Source organism: Sturnira hondurensis, unplaced genomic scaffold (genome assembly GCF_014824575.4).
Source record: "Sturnira hondurensis isolate 20B ecotype Veracruz unplaced genomic scaffold, ASM1482457v3 Scaffold0022215, whole genome shotgun sequence".
NCBI lineage: Eukaryota > Metazoa > Chordata > Mammalia > Chiroptera > Phyllostomidae > Sturnira > Sturnira hondurensis.
The window spans coordinates 783,184-798,024 of NW_028094846.1; the positions used below are offsets into that span (position 1 = coordinate 783,184).

The 14,841-nt window shown below is 58.7% G+C and overlaps 1 protein-coding gene across 2 annotated transcripts in view; it reads left to right on the forward strand.

Annotated features, from left to right (window-relative positions):
* The window catches only part of DDR2 (discoidin domain receptor tyrosine kinase 2), a 54,639-nt gene extending 41,798 nt beyond the window's left edge, over positions 1 to 12,841 (forward strand). For both annotated transcript variants that reach the window (XM_037035193.1, XM_037035194.1), the window contains exons 11-17: positions 2,119 to 2,332; positions 3,683 to 3,906; positions 4,962 to 5,089; positions 6,863 to 7,054; positions 7,273 to 7,507; positions 8,278 to 8,427; positions 9,592 to 12,841. In XM_037035193.1, coding sequence (XP_036891088.1) covers positions 2,119 to 2,332; positions 3,683 to 3,906; positions 4,962 to 5,089; positions 6,863 to 7,054; positions 7,273 to 7,507; positions 8,278 to 8,427; positions 9,592 to 9,726 — 1,278 coding nt within the window. In that variant the 3' untranslated portion in view covers positions 9,727 to 12,841. The remainder of the gene's footprint in view (positions 1 to 2,118; positions 2,333 to 3,682; positions 3,907 to 4,961; positions 5,090 to 6,862; positions 7,055 to 7,272; positions 7,508 to 8,277; positions 8,428 to 9,591) is intronic.
* The last annotated feature ends 2,000 nt before the right edge of the window (positions 12,842 to 14,841 follow it).

Genomic DNA, 14,841 nt, shown 5'->3' on the forward strand with positions numbered 1-14,841 from the left:
TCCCAGTTGTCAGTCTTTTTTTTTTTTTTAAGATCTTATTTATTTATTTTTAGAAAGAGGGAGAGAGAGAGGGAGAGAAACATCCTTGTGTCGCTGCCTCTCACACGCCCCCTCCTGGGGACCTGGCCCACAACCCAGGCATGTGCCCTGACTGGGAATCAAACCAGCAACCCTTTGGTTTGCAGGCTGGTGCTCAGTCCACTGAGCCACACCAGCCAGGGCTCAGTTGTCAGTCTTGAAATATGTTCACTTCTTTTCTTTCAAAATATACATGTTTCACCCAAGGTGGGACATCTGTGACTTTCTCAGTTCCTTGGGCCAGGTAATGATCTCCTGGACACTATGGCTAAGTGTCCCGCACTCCTGGGGGCTTCTGGGGGTTAATGTTTCTGTGCTTGGCCGTGGCCGGCTCCCTGGTCTCTGAGCTCACGTGGACGTGGAGTCTGAGTGGTCAGGGGAGTCCTGGGCTGTGAGGGAGGGAACAGGGGGCGGGTAGGGCCTGACCGATGTCATGTGGGGAAGGGGCTTTCGGGGACCAGGCCCACGTGCAGGGGACCAGAGAAGGAACAGGGCCACTGAGGATGGACTGGTCTCCTGAGGACTCCAGACGCAGGACAGTAGCACGGGGCTTGAGTGGGGACCGGGAGACAAAGGGCCCTGGAGCACAGCCTGCGATTCTGGGGCGATTCAGTTCATTTTAAGGTTTTTTAAGGCAGCGGTATTTCCCAGAACAGAGGGTCTCCTTGCTTCCCACACGGGCTTCCATCATCGGTCAAAACCGCCTTCCTCGCACGAAAGCTTCTGATCCACGAACACTGGGAGGCTGGAGGGAAATGCCCACAGGGAGCGCACCCCTTGGGGAAACGCTGGGCACCGGGCCTCGGAGGTCCAGGGCCAGGGGAGCCTGGGCGGTGGCCCAACCAGTGTGGGCAGATGGGGGTCCCCAGACAGCTCGAGGCTGCAGGGAGCCCTCACCCAGTGGCCTGCAGGACGGGGGTTTGGGGCGGGGTTCTGTGCCCTCCCCTCCACACCTGCTTCTCCCTGACCCACCGCTGGCCACACTCCTTGGATTTTCTTCCAAAAGGACCGGGCTGCCTTCCCGGGCTGGGAGGGGAGTGTGGCTTGGAGACTCTCCAGGGACAAAGGGGAGAAGGGGAGAAAAACTCTGCCCCCAACGGCCAGACTTTGTCCTTCAAAGACCCCCTTCTGCTCCGTGCATCCTGAGCAAGATGACGCAAGAGGCCCTGGAACGACGCAGGACGCGTCTCTCTGAGAGGGAATTCTTGGGGGGCCGTTTCAATTCACACCTCCACTCTGGGAAACGTTGCTCATTATCGCTGAGGCCGCTGCATTGCTCGCAGGCCACTCTGATGGTGCACGCGGCGTGGTTTCTCTGAGAGACTGCCCCCCCACGTATGGAGCCCGCAGTGTTCGGGCTCCAGCTGGGTACTGGGGACTTCTCTGCAAGTGGACAGGCCTGCCAGTCTGGGGGACGAAGCAGGCGTCCGAGTTCCTCATGGATCCCCGCCGCGTGCGGCGTCGAACCAAAGGGCCGCACATATCCAGGTCCTGGCATATTTTGGAAGGAGCAGACAGGTCACCTTAGGTAGGATGACGATTGGCTGTTCTATTCCCGTGTCAGGTGTAACCCTCCTCGGGATCCCTTTGCCTCTCTGTAGCCATTTTAGTTTTGGTTCCTAAAAACGTGGGGTCCCGGGTGACAAGGGGAACCGGCGATTTGCCGAGTTACAGCGCTTTCGGTGAGTTAACGGGCATCTGAACTCAGTTTACGGCCCATCTGTGCGGTGCAGGGCCCGCAGCCGCGTCCACTCTCGGACGCAACGCCCACCAGTCTGCGGCTGGGCTCCGCGATCTCGCAGGTAGGTTCTTACAGCGTCGGGAGAACGACGGGAGCTTCAGGGAGGCCGGCAGCACAGAAGTCGGTAGCACCTGCCCTGAAGGAGTGAGGGGCCATCCTGGGTCACCGGGCTCCCCTCCCCGCAGCGGGCGGGCGCGCGCTTGCCATGCGTCTGGAGATGGGGAGCCAGACGCCGAGGGGACGCAGGGTCCCCTTCAGGCAGCCAGCCCCCGCTTCGCTTCGCTTCCCCTCCCCCGCAGGCGTCCCGGCGGATGCTGGATGACGAGATGACCGTCAGCCTGTCCTTGCCCAGCGAGTCCAGCATGTTCAACAACAACCGGTCCTCGTCGCCCAGCGAGGAGCAAGGGTCCAGCTCCACCTACGACCGCATCTTCCCCCTGCGCCCCGACTACCAGGAGCCCTCCCGGCTCATCCGCAAACTCCCGGAGTTCACGCCGGGGGAGGAGGAGCCAGGTGCGGCCCGGCGTGGGCGGGGCCCAGGGGTCCTGGGGTAGTGGGGACAAGCCCCCCTCCTTTTCCATCTCTGAGCAGAAGTGGGCAGGGAGCAGAAGTTGTCAGGGAGCCCCACCTCCGGCGGGGAAGCAAGGGCCCCCCCCAAGGGGCCTCCAGCAGTGCAACCGCCCCCTTTCACACAGGGGGAAGTGCCCCCACCAGGGCCTTGCCCAGCTCGGGGACACACAGAGCTGGAGGTTCCCCTGGAGGAAAAACCCCTTGGGCCCCAGCCTGCCCTCTCCTGGGATCTCTGTGACCCGCCCGGAGCTGCCTTCTCTTTGGCGGAAGCGAATGGGAATCACACCAGATTTTATTACGAGAGTGACTGTTTCTCGGCTTTGCTGGGTGAAACAGGGCTGGTCGGCTGCCTTCCCCGTGTTTCTTGAAAAACCGGTGTGGATCTGTGGCTGACATCAGGAGAGATGCTGGGGGCGTTGCTCAGGCTCGGCTCTCCGTGAGGTCGGCCACAGGGGCACCCACGGGGACGCAGTGTTGAGGAGACAGACCACCTGGGGCAGTGGTGGCTCTTGGGGGGGGGGTCGGTCCTTGGTCCTTCGAGGAAAGAGAGGAAGGGGAACGCTGGTCTCAGGTCCCACAGACGGCGGGAACAAGGCAGTAAACGCCATGGTTTTCTAGGCTGGCGGACTTGCCCTATTTTCTGAAATCTAAAACATCCCCCTTATATTTTCCATCCTCTTTTCCCCTTAAGTTAGGGAGTGTCTCCAACTAGATCATATAAATTTAATCAGAAAAAATTTTAAAGATTTTATTTTTAGAGAGAGGGGAAGGGAAGGAGAGAGGGAAACATCCATGTGTGGCTGCCTCTCATGTTCCTCCTACTAGGGACCTGGCCCACAACTCAGGCATGTGCCCTGACTGGGAATTGAACCAGTGACCCTTTGGTTCTCAGGCCGGTGTGCTCAATCCACTGAGCCATACCAGCCAGGGCCAGTCAGAAAAATTTTAAAGACCTAAACTGGATCATTAAGTCAGCGATAGTGTCTCACAGTGAAAGAAACCTGCTGTGACATCATTAGCCTTTAATAGTCCTGCCTTTCGGAGCCTGGACCTTCCTGCTTGGCTTCCCCACAGGGTCACCCAGGGACAGTGCCCCTGTGGCCTGAGAGAGAATGAGGGCCAGACTCATGGCCTGTCCATTGAAGGCCACGAGGGGAGCCTCTGAGAAGCCCCACGGGTGAACCATGTGTGGGGGCCCCAGGGACACATGCCTGGCCCCCTTCCGGTCCCTCAGGGTGCCCTCCATGTAGAGACCCCCCAGCCGCCTGGACTGACCCCAACCTTGTCTTCCAGGCTGCAGCGGCCTGGTGAAGCCGGTCCAGCCCAGCGGGCCGGACGGGGTGCCCCACTACGCGGAGGCCGACATCGTGAACCTCCAGGGAGTGACAGGGGGCAACACCTACTCTGTGCCGGCACTCACCATGGACCTGCTCTCCGGGAAGGACGTGGCGGTGGCCGAGTTCCCCAGGAAGCTGCTGACCTTCAAGGAGAAGCTGGGGGAGGGCCAGTTTGGGGAGGTGAGTGGGCTCCGACTCCGGGCCTTGGCTGCTCCGAGGCCGGGGCCGAACCAGTGTCCCTTCCAACGTGGACGTGCCCCCCACCCCCGGCCACGTTCCCCATGAGAACACGGCGCTGGGTCCACCTCATCTTTGCCGAATTCCGGCGGTTTCCCAGGTCTCCTGACTGCTAGGTAGGCGTTTTCACAGCAGGCCCGTTACAGGACTTACCAGATATCCTGAAAAACACTGAGTATTTTCAAATGTTGTATAAGGGGTCCCAGAGGGCGGGGCCCCATGAGATGGGATCGTCCTTCACAAACTCCCCAGGGACACCCGCTGCTGACGGCCACTTTGGTTCTTTCCTCTTTAATGAGAGTTTTGTGTGAAATGATCAAAACTAAGCTTGCCCCGGCGTTGGGTCCCAGAGGCAGCCTCTCGGGACCGAATCTCTGGCTGAGACTGGGAGGCGCCCTCCGCGGAGCCGCCTCGGAGTCAGGTTGTGCCTGGTGTGCCTGCCCCTCCCTCGGCCCCGAGCCCCGGAGAGCCCATCCCCGCAGGGACTGGAGGTGCGTTGAAAGCCCCCCGCTCCCTCTCTGCTCTNCCCCCCCCCCCCCCGCTCCCTCTCTGCTCTCCAGCTGTGATGTTTGGTCATCCGGACCACGTCCCCGATGGTCGGGGGATGTGCGTAGGTTTGGTGTGGCAGGAGGTACGGCGTGTGTCCCCGATTGTCCCTGGGCTAGAGATGCAGGCTGGCCGTGCTGACCCCATGCTCAGGGGTTGTCTTAGAGAGGAAATCGCACGATTCAGAAAGCTCCCGGCATTTATACTGAGCCCCATGTACTCGTGAGCCGAGCTGTGTCACACACGTGTCTGTTCACACGTTCAGTGTTCCGTCACCCACCACAGCGTTTCCGCCAGTTATCTGAGTCGCAGGCACGTCCCACGGACTCTCGAGGGGCCCCTGCAGGTCTGGCTGAGTGTAAGGTCGGGTGCCCACCCGGGGGCCCCTGGAGAGCGCTGTGACCCCTTTGGAGGCACGGTGGCGGGGATGCTGAGTCCTGCCTCTTGTCCAGGTCCACCTCTGCGAAGTGGAGGCCACGGAGAAGCTGGGAGACGAAGGCTTCGCCCCTGGTGCCAGCGCTGGCCCGCCAGTGCTGGTGGCCGTGAAGATGCTCCGGGCTGACGCCAACAAGAACGCCAGGTCTGTGCTCTGGCGTCTGGCCTTTCCCTTTCTGTTGGCGAGGGGCAGGCCTGTGAGCTGTCTCACGTTTCCATGGTTACGCTTCCCCTCCTGCGAGACTGGCGTCCTCACCTGGGTCCCCCAGACCCTCCACTTCCATCCCCACCAGACACAGACGCACATTCCCCACCGGACGCGTGACCTGCTCACCCCTGACTGTCCGTCTGCCTGGCCCGAGTGTCCCCGCCTGCCGGTCGCACACGGGCTCCTGCTCCACTTCTGCGCTCTCCTCTCTCCTCCCTCTTCACTCTCTCGTCCTTTTCTCTCTTCCCTGCTCCTTCCCTCTCTGTCCAGCCCTCGAGGTGAGAAGCCAGCTCCCCTGGGAGACGTGCCCAGGGACTCAAACAGAGGATGTGTGGTCCGTCAGCTGTGTCCCAGCCTGGGACCCTCCCCTCCATGGGGCGCAGTCCTGCCACGCCGCTGTCTTAGGGTCTTTCCTCGCCTGTGGTGGTGAGCTTCCTCACCCAGAGGCGCGGCTGGAAGCTGTTGGACGAGCCCCAGACGAGGCCCGTCTCTGGGGACACGCTCGATTCCCCACCTGCGTTGGCCGCTTCGTCCCACTGAGACTCTCGGAGTGAGGTTTCTCAGCCCTGCTGTCCCGACCAACTTGCTGACAGGGCTTCTCGGAGTCTCTCCAACGGCAGGGGGTGGGGTGAAGAGGAGAGGCCAGGGACTGGAAGGAGAGGGGGCCGGGATTTCACCCCAGAACTCCAGGCTTGAGGGGGCTAGCCCGAATGGCAGGTAACACCTGAGGGTCCCGTAGGGAGACAGAGAGTTTCTCCCTAATATTAATCTCGGCACTTGACCAGAGACGCTGCAACGCCCCCCAGACAGGACACCCTTCTGTCTGCTGTTCGATTTGGTGGGGACGGCGTCCCTGCTCCTGCATCCACGCCCGACGAGCCTTGGTGGATGGCCGGGGCTCTGGCCCCTCTCCAGCCGTGGACACCCCCGTTTGCGGTTGATGTGCACCATACGGTTTGGGGGTTCCACTGGCAGAGCTCGACTCCCAGGGTCCTAGAGAACCGCCAGACACTCCGCGGACCTGCCCCTGTCATCCGGGGAACCTGGGCTAGTGGTCTCGAGACCCGGAGGGTTGCTACGGGGAGTTGTGTGGCCACTGTGTGACTCGCGGTGGCTGTCGCCAAACACCCACACAGTGGTTCGTCCTGGCCGAGTGGGCACTCACTTTGAAGAGTCCTCAGATTGCCACTGTGAACCTGGCACGTTGGGACTGACTGACGGCTGGCGCTTCCTTGTTCAGAAAAACGAGAGAAAGTGCAGGGTTAGCGGACGAGCCTGAGGGCGACGATTCACTTTATAAAAAGCTTCTTTGCTTTATCGATGGAGCGGCCCAGGGGCTTTTTACGGGGTAAACCCGCCAGGGCGCTGGGGGCTCCTTTGCAGTGAAGAGCGAGTCCCTTCCCAGAGCTGTGCTGGGCGGCGCACCCCTTGTCCAGCTGACATGAACCCCTTTCCGCGTGGCGGGTGTGGCTTTGGGCCCAGGATGCAAATGTGCCCCCATCACAGGCCTTGTTTTCAGAGAGCTCACAGGGTGGGCGTGTGGGGTCAGACAGCCCCGAGGGTTGGCGGGGGCAGTGCTCCGTCCTCTCCGAGGTTGCCTGAGGGAGCCAGGCTGCGGGCAGGGGTGGGCAAAGCCTGGCTGCACCCGCTGCCCTCTCTGGGCCCTGACTCTGGCCGCTCTGGGCTTGTCCGTGTGTGTGCCCTCCAAAGGAATGACTTTCTTAAGGAGATCAAGATCATGTCGCGGCTCAAGGACGCCAACATCATCCGCCTGCTGGCCGTGTGCATCGCCGACGACCCCCTGTGCATGATCACCGAGTACATGGAGAACGGGGACCTCAACCAGTTCCTCTCCCGCCACGAGCCCCCCGGCTCCGCCCCCGGCGAGGTGCCCACGGTCAGGTGAGGAGCTGGTGTCCCCGACACCCTGGGTTCACAGCAGGCGGGAGCCATGAGCCCCACATCTCGGCCGAGCTCCACAAGGCGGGCTGCCTAGGGGAAGCAGAGTCTCCCAGCGGAGAGGGAGGTGGCGGCCTCGGCCCTGGAACGCACTGGGGGACAGGCCCTGGTCAGGGCTTCCTCCGCCCGTCGGCGACTTTCCCCCCTTCGTGTTTCCTCAGTTACGCCAACCTGAAGTTTATGGCGACTCAAATCGCGTCGGGCATGAAGTACCTTTCCTCCCTTAACTTTGTCCACCGAGACCTGGCCACACGGAACTGCCTGGTGGGCAAGAACTACACCATCAAGATCGCCGACTTCGGGATGAGCCGCAACCTGTACAGCGGGGACTATTACCGCATCCAGGGCCGTGCGGTGCTGCCCATCCGCTGGATGTCCTGGGAGAGCATCTTGCTGGTGAGCTGCGTGGGCTGGGCCCGGGGCACACGGCGGGTCTGGGGCTGCGAGTCCGCGGCGGTGAGTCCGGGGCGGCCTGCACAGCCAAGGTGAACCGCAGGCTTCCGGGGTCGGCGTTGACTTGGGGTCGTCCTCTTTGAGAGCCGATTATCATTTTTAACACTCACCCATTTCTGCCTGCAAATGTAATACGCTCATGGTAGAAAATGTGCATGAAAGGGTTAAAAATACACCCATTGCGATTAGAGAGTGAGTGTAGTTTTTTTTTCTTTCTCTCCTTTCCACCTACTGAGGGGTCTTAATTAGTTTAAGGTATGTTTAAAAATTACTTAAAAGAAATGTTACCCTTCTGTGCTAACTTTCTAACCATGCTCCCGATTCATCATTTACGCTCATCTCTGTATTTTATTTGGATGACTATTACCATTTACTTTTTATTTTAAGTTCATTGTTCTTCGCTGTAAGATTTTTATTCACCTCTTGGTCTTCTGGACCACGGGTGGGAAAGAGGCATTTTCCACGCGTGTCTCTGCTGGAGCCATTTCTCCCGACCCTGTGTAGCTGATCAGGGGTCCGGTGGCTGACGACTGTGCCCCAGGCAGCCCGGAGCACAGACTGGAGGAGGTGTTAGCTTCCCACCGTCCTCTCAGCCCCTCCACGCAGGTCGTGATGGGTCACCCGGTGATCTCGCCCTCAGTGGGGGCGGGGATGACACCCGGCCGTGAAAATCCAACCTGTTCCGCTTTCCCGTCTGGTCCTCATCGAAACAGGGCAAGTTCACCACGGCGAGCGACGTGTGGGCCTTCGGGGTGACCCTGTGGGAGACATTCACCTTTTGCCAGGAGCAGCCCTACTCCCAGCTGTCGGACGAGCAGGTCATCGAGAACACCGGGGAGTTCTTCCGAGACCAGGGCCGGCAGGTGAGGGCCGTTGGGTGCACGGCGTGGGCCTGGGCGCTCTGCAAGGAGGGAGCAAGGCAGGCCCTGGCGAGGCAGGACAGGCCTGGGCTGGGAGGCGGGCCACCTGCGTGGTGTCCTTTGTCACTCGCGATGCAGATTCTCTGGGGTTTAATCTTTTTCACCCGTTTAAAAATATTTAGTGTAAAAAGGGTGCGCCATCTTCACCTTCATTAAATACTGGTGGTGAACCAAATACATTCTGAGCGACCACCAGATGGCTGAGTAGTGAAGCCCAATATTTGGCCAAAGTCGTGGCCAAAGCCACACGCCACCACCGTGAGCCCAGGGAGTGGCTCGCTGCTAACTGTAAGTTACAGCTTCAGTAAAAACTTATTAAATTTAACCCATGAACTTATGGAACATAATTTATTATAAGTATAGTTTATCATGTCATAGTATTACATTTTATTAGATATTACTGTATAAATATTGGAGGTACGTTTATAATTTATAGTTGATGGCTTTAACTTTTATTATTAGAGTTTTGGTGATCACATTGTGAAAGGCTGGCCTCCGAGTGTGGGGCAGCGATTTCTCCCCACGGCTACCTGCACAACAGGTGCTGCGGTCACAGGCCACACGCGTGGGACCTAAGTTGTCCTCCAGCGGCCTGGCTGACGTCACCGGCTCATGGACGGTAGCAGATGTGATGCGGAAGACGCCTTCAGTGACCTGAACTCCGGCAGGCATTTCCTGCGTGGGGTCGTAGCCGAGGCAGAGCCCGAATGCTCTGAATTCCATCGTGAGGGCCTGGCGTCCAGGGCGATCACTTCCCTGATGGAGACACGTACTCAGCGTGGGTGTTTTCAATTTCTCCTGACAAAGTGTGAAGCGTTTCCCGAAGACTCATGGTCTAAAGAGATAGGGCACTGACCCTTTTGTTTCCAGCCGTGATGTCCTTTTGCTCGGTGACTGGGACCATGCTGCAGAGCAGCGGACCAACCCAGGTCCGGGGACGGGCTGAGGGGTTCAGACTTCTGTGACTCTGTCACAGGGGAGAAGGGACACCACACAGACCTCCGTTCCAGACTGTGGGACGCCAGCAGATGAAATGGGGATGCGGCAACTCTTCCTTCTCCCTCTGTCCTCAGCGTTCTCTCTTTGTGTTTCTTCCCGTTTCCAAAGGTGTACCTGCCCCAGCCCGCCATCTGCCCGGACCCCGTGTACAAGCTGATGCTGAGCTGCTGGAGGAGGGACACCAGGCACCGGCCCTCCTTCCAGGAGATCCACCTGCTGCTCCTCCAGCAGGGCGACCAGTGAGGCCTCCGCGCCGCCTGGCGCCACCCAGCGCTCAGCCCTGCCTGCCGGGCCGCCAGGCCGGAGTGCGCGCTCTCTTTGTCCTCGGGTCCTGCCACTGCACCCCCACTCTCCACCCCTGGCCCATATATATTTGTTTTTTACATTAAAGAACTAAAAAAGAAAAAAAAGCCTAGGGCAGATAGAATCCAGTAAAGAAATCTCCACTGATACACCAAACTGCTGGGTCAGAGGGCTAGATAGATGGTTTAGGTAATTTATGAAGGTTCAATATGCTCGTGTTTATAAATGTGCAGATTCTACACTATTTTTTTCCACGTTGCCTTTAAAGAAATAGTTTCAGCAAGACAAACTTGAAGAACGCCAATCTCTTTGGAAGCCTGAGGTTAGGTCTGGGGGGAACACTCGGCCAGAGTGTTGACTCGGAGGTGGTTCCAGGGACCAGTCACGGACGGTTTCGTGTCGCCCGGCAGCTTTGGGACCGTCCCGCCCTCTGTGCCTCTCTGTCCTGCCAGCTGATGGCCGCGTGAGGAACCCCGCTCCCCGGCATGGGCGCTTTGTCCCTTCGTGGGCGGGGGTGGGGGGGTGGTGGACGCGCCCAGAAACCCAGAGGACTGCGCAGGCAAGAGTGTTCGCTGCCCGTGGTGTGAAGGGGATGTCGTTTGCAAAGCAAGACTCACACCTCATGCGTGGGAGGACTCTCCAGTACAGTGGACACAGGGGAAAAGGCCCAAGGACCGGTGACAGGTGCGCTACCCCCTTTCCTCTCGTTCAGACACTCCTGCGTGTGTGTCTTAGGGGAAGTCTGCTTTTGGATCCGTAAGAACTGGCATTTTGGTGGCTCCGTCTCAGGCCTTGTGGCTGATCTTCTCTAAGGCAGCCGGCTCTTTGAAGGAATGAATCCCCCAGGGTCCTCGAGGGCCAGGGTTCAAGTTCTCAGGCATGGACGACGGGGAGCAGGTTGGCTGTGGGTGTTCCGAAGGGTTGACCTTGGACCAGCAGCGGCAGCTGAGGGGTCGCTGATGCCCCCACTGTGCAGGGAGCTCCCAGGACGAACGGGCTGCCTTGGACGCGGGGGGCCTTTGTCCTTCAGGAGGCTCAGATCTAGGCTGAGGAACCAGAGAAGACAGACAGACAGACAGACAGGGGCTCTGAAGCACCGAGGAGTGGTGTGAGATGGTGCAGGGTGGCGTTTGGCACAGGTCGGGGGCGGCAGAGATGCGGCCCACCGCGACAGCTCCGGGGGCGGGGCCGTGGAGATGCTGTGACTGGGGGAGAGGAAGGGGGAGACCCTGTGTCCAGAGTTCACGGGGACAGACGCATGGTCCCATCAGAGCCTGGTCAGAACGGGGGCTGAGCCACGCACCCTCAGATTCGGTGGGAAGCGGGGAAGGGAACCCTCTCACCTTGCTCCTGGCCTCAGCAGATGCAGAAGCCTCACAGCCTGGGGTCCCTTTGCGGGTCCCCTTCCTCCCCCAGAGACTGAGGTGTCCACTCAGACTCAGTGTCAGGCCAGAGGGAGTGGCTGTGTCCCCTGTTTGTCCATTAAAGTGAGGCCCCCCACCGGCCCAGGCCCAAATGCTAATCTTCCCTGGAAGCGCTCGCTCACAGACCCGCCCAGAATGAGGGGTGACTGGGCAGGCACCACACCGGGGCTCACACACTGAGTCACAGGCAGCCCTCCTGCAGAGCTGCCGCGGGGGCCGGGACTCCTCGGGTGGCCAGGGAAGTGGTCCCTTCCCCCTCCCTTTGTCTAACATCCCCCCACTTGTTTTTTTTTTAAGCATTCGGCCTCAACACACCGCATCTCATGATCTCACAGGAGTATAGTCAGATTTCAAGTGAAGTCTGTGTGTCTGGATTTTCCTGGGCTTGCGTCCGATGGGTCACCGGTTTGGGGCGGCCGGCTGGAGCGTGTTGTCACGGACCGTTACCCTTTCTGAGATGAGGAAGGTCCCACCTCTGTGTGGCCGACAGGGGGTGCACTGCAGCCTGGCCATTCGCACAGAGTTCACAGCACAGACCCCAGGGAACCAACTAGCATGTGCCTGGCAAAGGCCTCGTGTGGAGAATTTAAAAATCAGTCGGATCTAAGTTAGAGGAAGGAAAGTAGAAATGAGTTAGAAAAGAAGGTGAGAGAATGTGGAATGTTTTATGTCAGATTGTGGTTCTGGGGTCAGGTTGATAGTGTATGCAGGCTGGTCGATAGGCAGAGAGCTCAGCCCGACCTGGCACCGGCCCAGGGTCTTGTGCTCAGAATCTGCCGGGCCTGGGGAGGCCCCAAGGGGGACGTGGCTTCAGCGCAGGGGCAGGATCGCTGGCAGGTGCCCGAGGCTGTGACAGAGCCCAGGGTGTGGGTGGGGGTGGCAGATGAGGGAAGGAGCGCGCATGTGGCTGAACGGAAGGCAGGCGGGCTGCGGGAGCGCGGTCGGTCGCGATGCCACGCTGGAAGCAGGGCTGAGACAGGGCAGGAAAAGTAAGTGTGGAAGATGAGGTGGCTGTGTTGGGGAGGAAGAAATGCTGGGTGCTGGAGACTGTACTGGTGAGAAATGAGACGTCGGGGGCGGCGTAGGGAGCCGAAGGGAGGAGCCTCTCGAGGTTTGAGAAAGAGAAAGTTCCCCGTGGGTGTGAGGCCTGGGAACACCCAGCAGGGAGGACGTTGCATTCAGAGGAAGCAGGTGACCAGGGGCCTGAGTGCCTGTGTCCCCCAGCTGCGAAGCGGTCGGCCTGGCCCACTCTGGGTCTGGTTCTCCCAGGCTGCCCCAGCAGGCCTGGGAGCGGGGTTTGACAGAGGTTCGCCAGGCCTGGTGTCCCGGCTCTTGCATCTGTGAATGGGGTCCCTGCTGAGCCCGGAAGGGCATGGAAACAGGCAGGCGATAGGTTCGAGTGAGGCTGACTCAGTCTGGTTTGACGCCCGAGCAGAGGTGGGGGCTGGGTGCTGTTGGGAGCTGCGTGAGGTTGTCGCCCCACCCAGGCTCCCCGCAGGAAAGAGGCTCAGCCATGTGTTTTGAGTGAAAGGAGAACAGAGAAAAAGTCTGAAAGAGGAAAGGAGAGGAAGACAATCCAAGGAAATACTCTGAAATAGAATAGTGTCTGTTTCGCTCAAGACTACAAAAAAGAAGAAGAGGAGGAGGAGAAGGAGGAGGAGGAAGAAGAAGAAGAAGGAGAAAAGGACAGTTAAGGAGTAGCTCGCTCCCCAAATAGGGCTAGTAAGTCTGGGATCCTAAGTTGAATTTCTAGTCTTGCCATCTCGGTCCTTCAGTAAGGTCTGTGACCTCTGACCTCTGGCCGCGCCTGTGGCACGCACCAGAACGTGTCTGGAAGTTTCAGACCCTGGCGTATGCTGGGAGAGCCTTCTGAACTGAAATGCAACATTGTCATAGAAACACACGGATGCCAGTTCCACGTGGCAAGTGTCCCGGAACCGGGGGTGGAGAGAGGCGGGTACGGTTCACGGCGATGGGATCTTGGGCCTTCTGCGTGCTCTGCTGCAGGGACCGCGTCTTTTGGCGGGTGACTGCTCTTGCGTCCCCTTCCCAAAACTTGTTGTTTTGAAAGACTCGAGGACTTCCAAGAAGCTGCGAAAGCAGTGCAGCACGGCCCACCCTGACACCACGGCTGACATCTTCCATAACCACCGTGCGCTTCCAAAGCCAGAGACCTGACCTTGCTCCGGCACCAGGAACTAAACCTCAGGAGGGTTAAGAGCTCAACAGTTGTTCACACGTCCTTATTTAGTTTCTGGGGGCGGGGGGCGATTAACCCCTTGTTCCGTAGCTGGTTCATAGTGAGACAGACACCACCTGGGTCCACTTGTCCAAAACCCGAAAGAGAAAGTACCAAGTTGGCCAGTTCCTTTATCAGTGAGCGGTATCCAGCCTAGCCGGTGTCCACGTCTGCTGACTTCATTTGTCTGTGTAGCATCTGGAACAACCCAGAACAACTTGAACGACTCGGGATAGGAAGACCTGTCTGTGGCTGGAGAACCAGGCATGGAGGGAAATCTGGGTGGCTCCCGCTGTTCCCACAGTGATGAGGGCTTGTAATTGTGGCAGAGAGGACTTGGTCCAGTGATTGGTCAAGACGTAGGTGGCACTGAGTTCTGGCCCCAGGGCAGCTTGAGGAAGGAATCGAGAACCACGGTGTGGTCTCTGATGTGTGATAAGCCATTTTCAGAACAGCAGAGAGGTTTCATGCGCCTAGGTATCTGTCCCGAAACGGAGCACCAGCCGCAGTGGACCAAATGAAAGGCACACCCACGGCGACCTCGGGGGTGCGGGGCTTCCAATTCCGATGCTCCTGGCTGGTGGTGTCCTAACTGCTCCGTTTGTGGGTCACAGACTGCAACTTGGTCACCACTGCGTCCTGCGTGGTCGTTCCATCCATGTCTGTGGAGGGCTGTTTTTTGAACAAAAATCTAGAAGTGGGAATTGTAACTCACACCACATGCTGGGGGTGAGTTAGGGACACCTGCCCTGCTGTGGTGTAGAGTCTGTGTTCAAACCGGAAAAGCAGGGAAAGGCCATGGGGCTTACCACCTGTCTGTTTCCTGATGGGGAAGTCAACCTTTGAGGGCTTGAGACAGCATTTCAAGGTTGTTCTCTACAAGACACCCTGTCCAGAGCGGGCACCACACGCTGGCCCCAAACTCAGCCCATTGAAAACAAACCTCGGAGTTTCTCCCGCACACGCCTGGTCTACAACTCCCCAAACCTCCAAAGGGGCAGGAGGAGCCCAGAGGTGGCCTGCACTTCCCCAAATGCGCAGCTGCAGGTGGAGGGCGGGTGAGCAGAGACCACCAGGGAGAGCCCAGTGGGGTGAGGCAACCGATCCCTTCAAGGGGAAACTTGGTTTCTTGGGGGAGGGGCTGGGCCTGCTCTGCAGACTGTGGAGGGCGAGGTGTTGGGTCAAGGGGCAGAGAGCAAACCGACTCCATTTCTGCTTAAAACTATCCTAGTCATTCCAAAATAGAATATGTAAGAATTCTCTGTATTAGAAAAAAAAGCCACGAGATACCAATTGTATATTTTCTTTATTTATTCTCTGTACGTCTGTCAGATGATACATTGTAAATAACAATGATTAAAGAAATATGCTACTAATGAATGAACGGTCCCT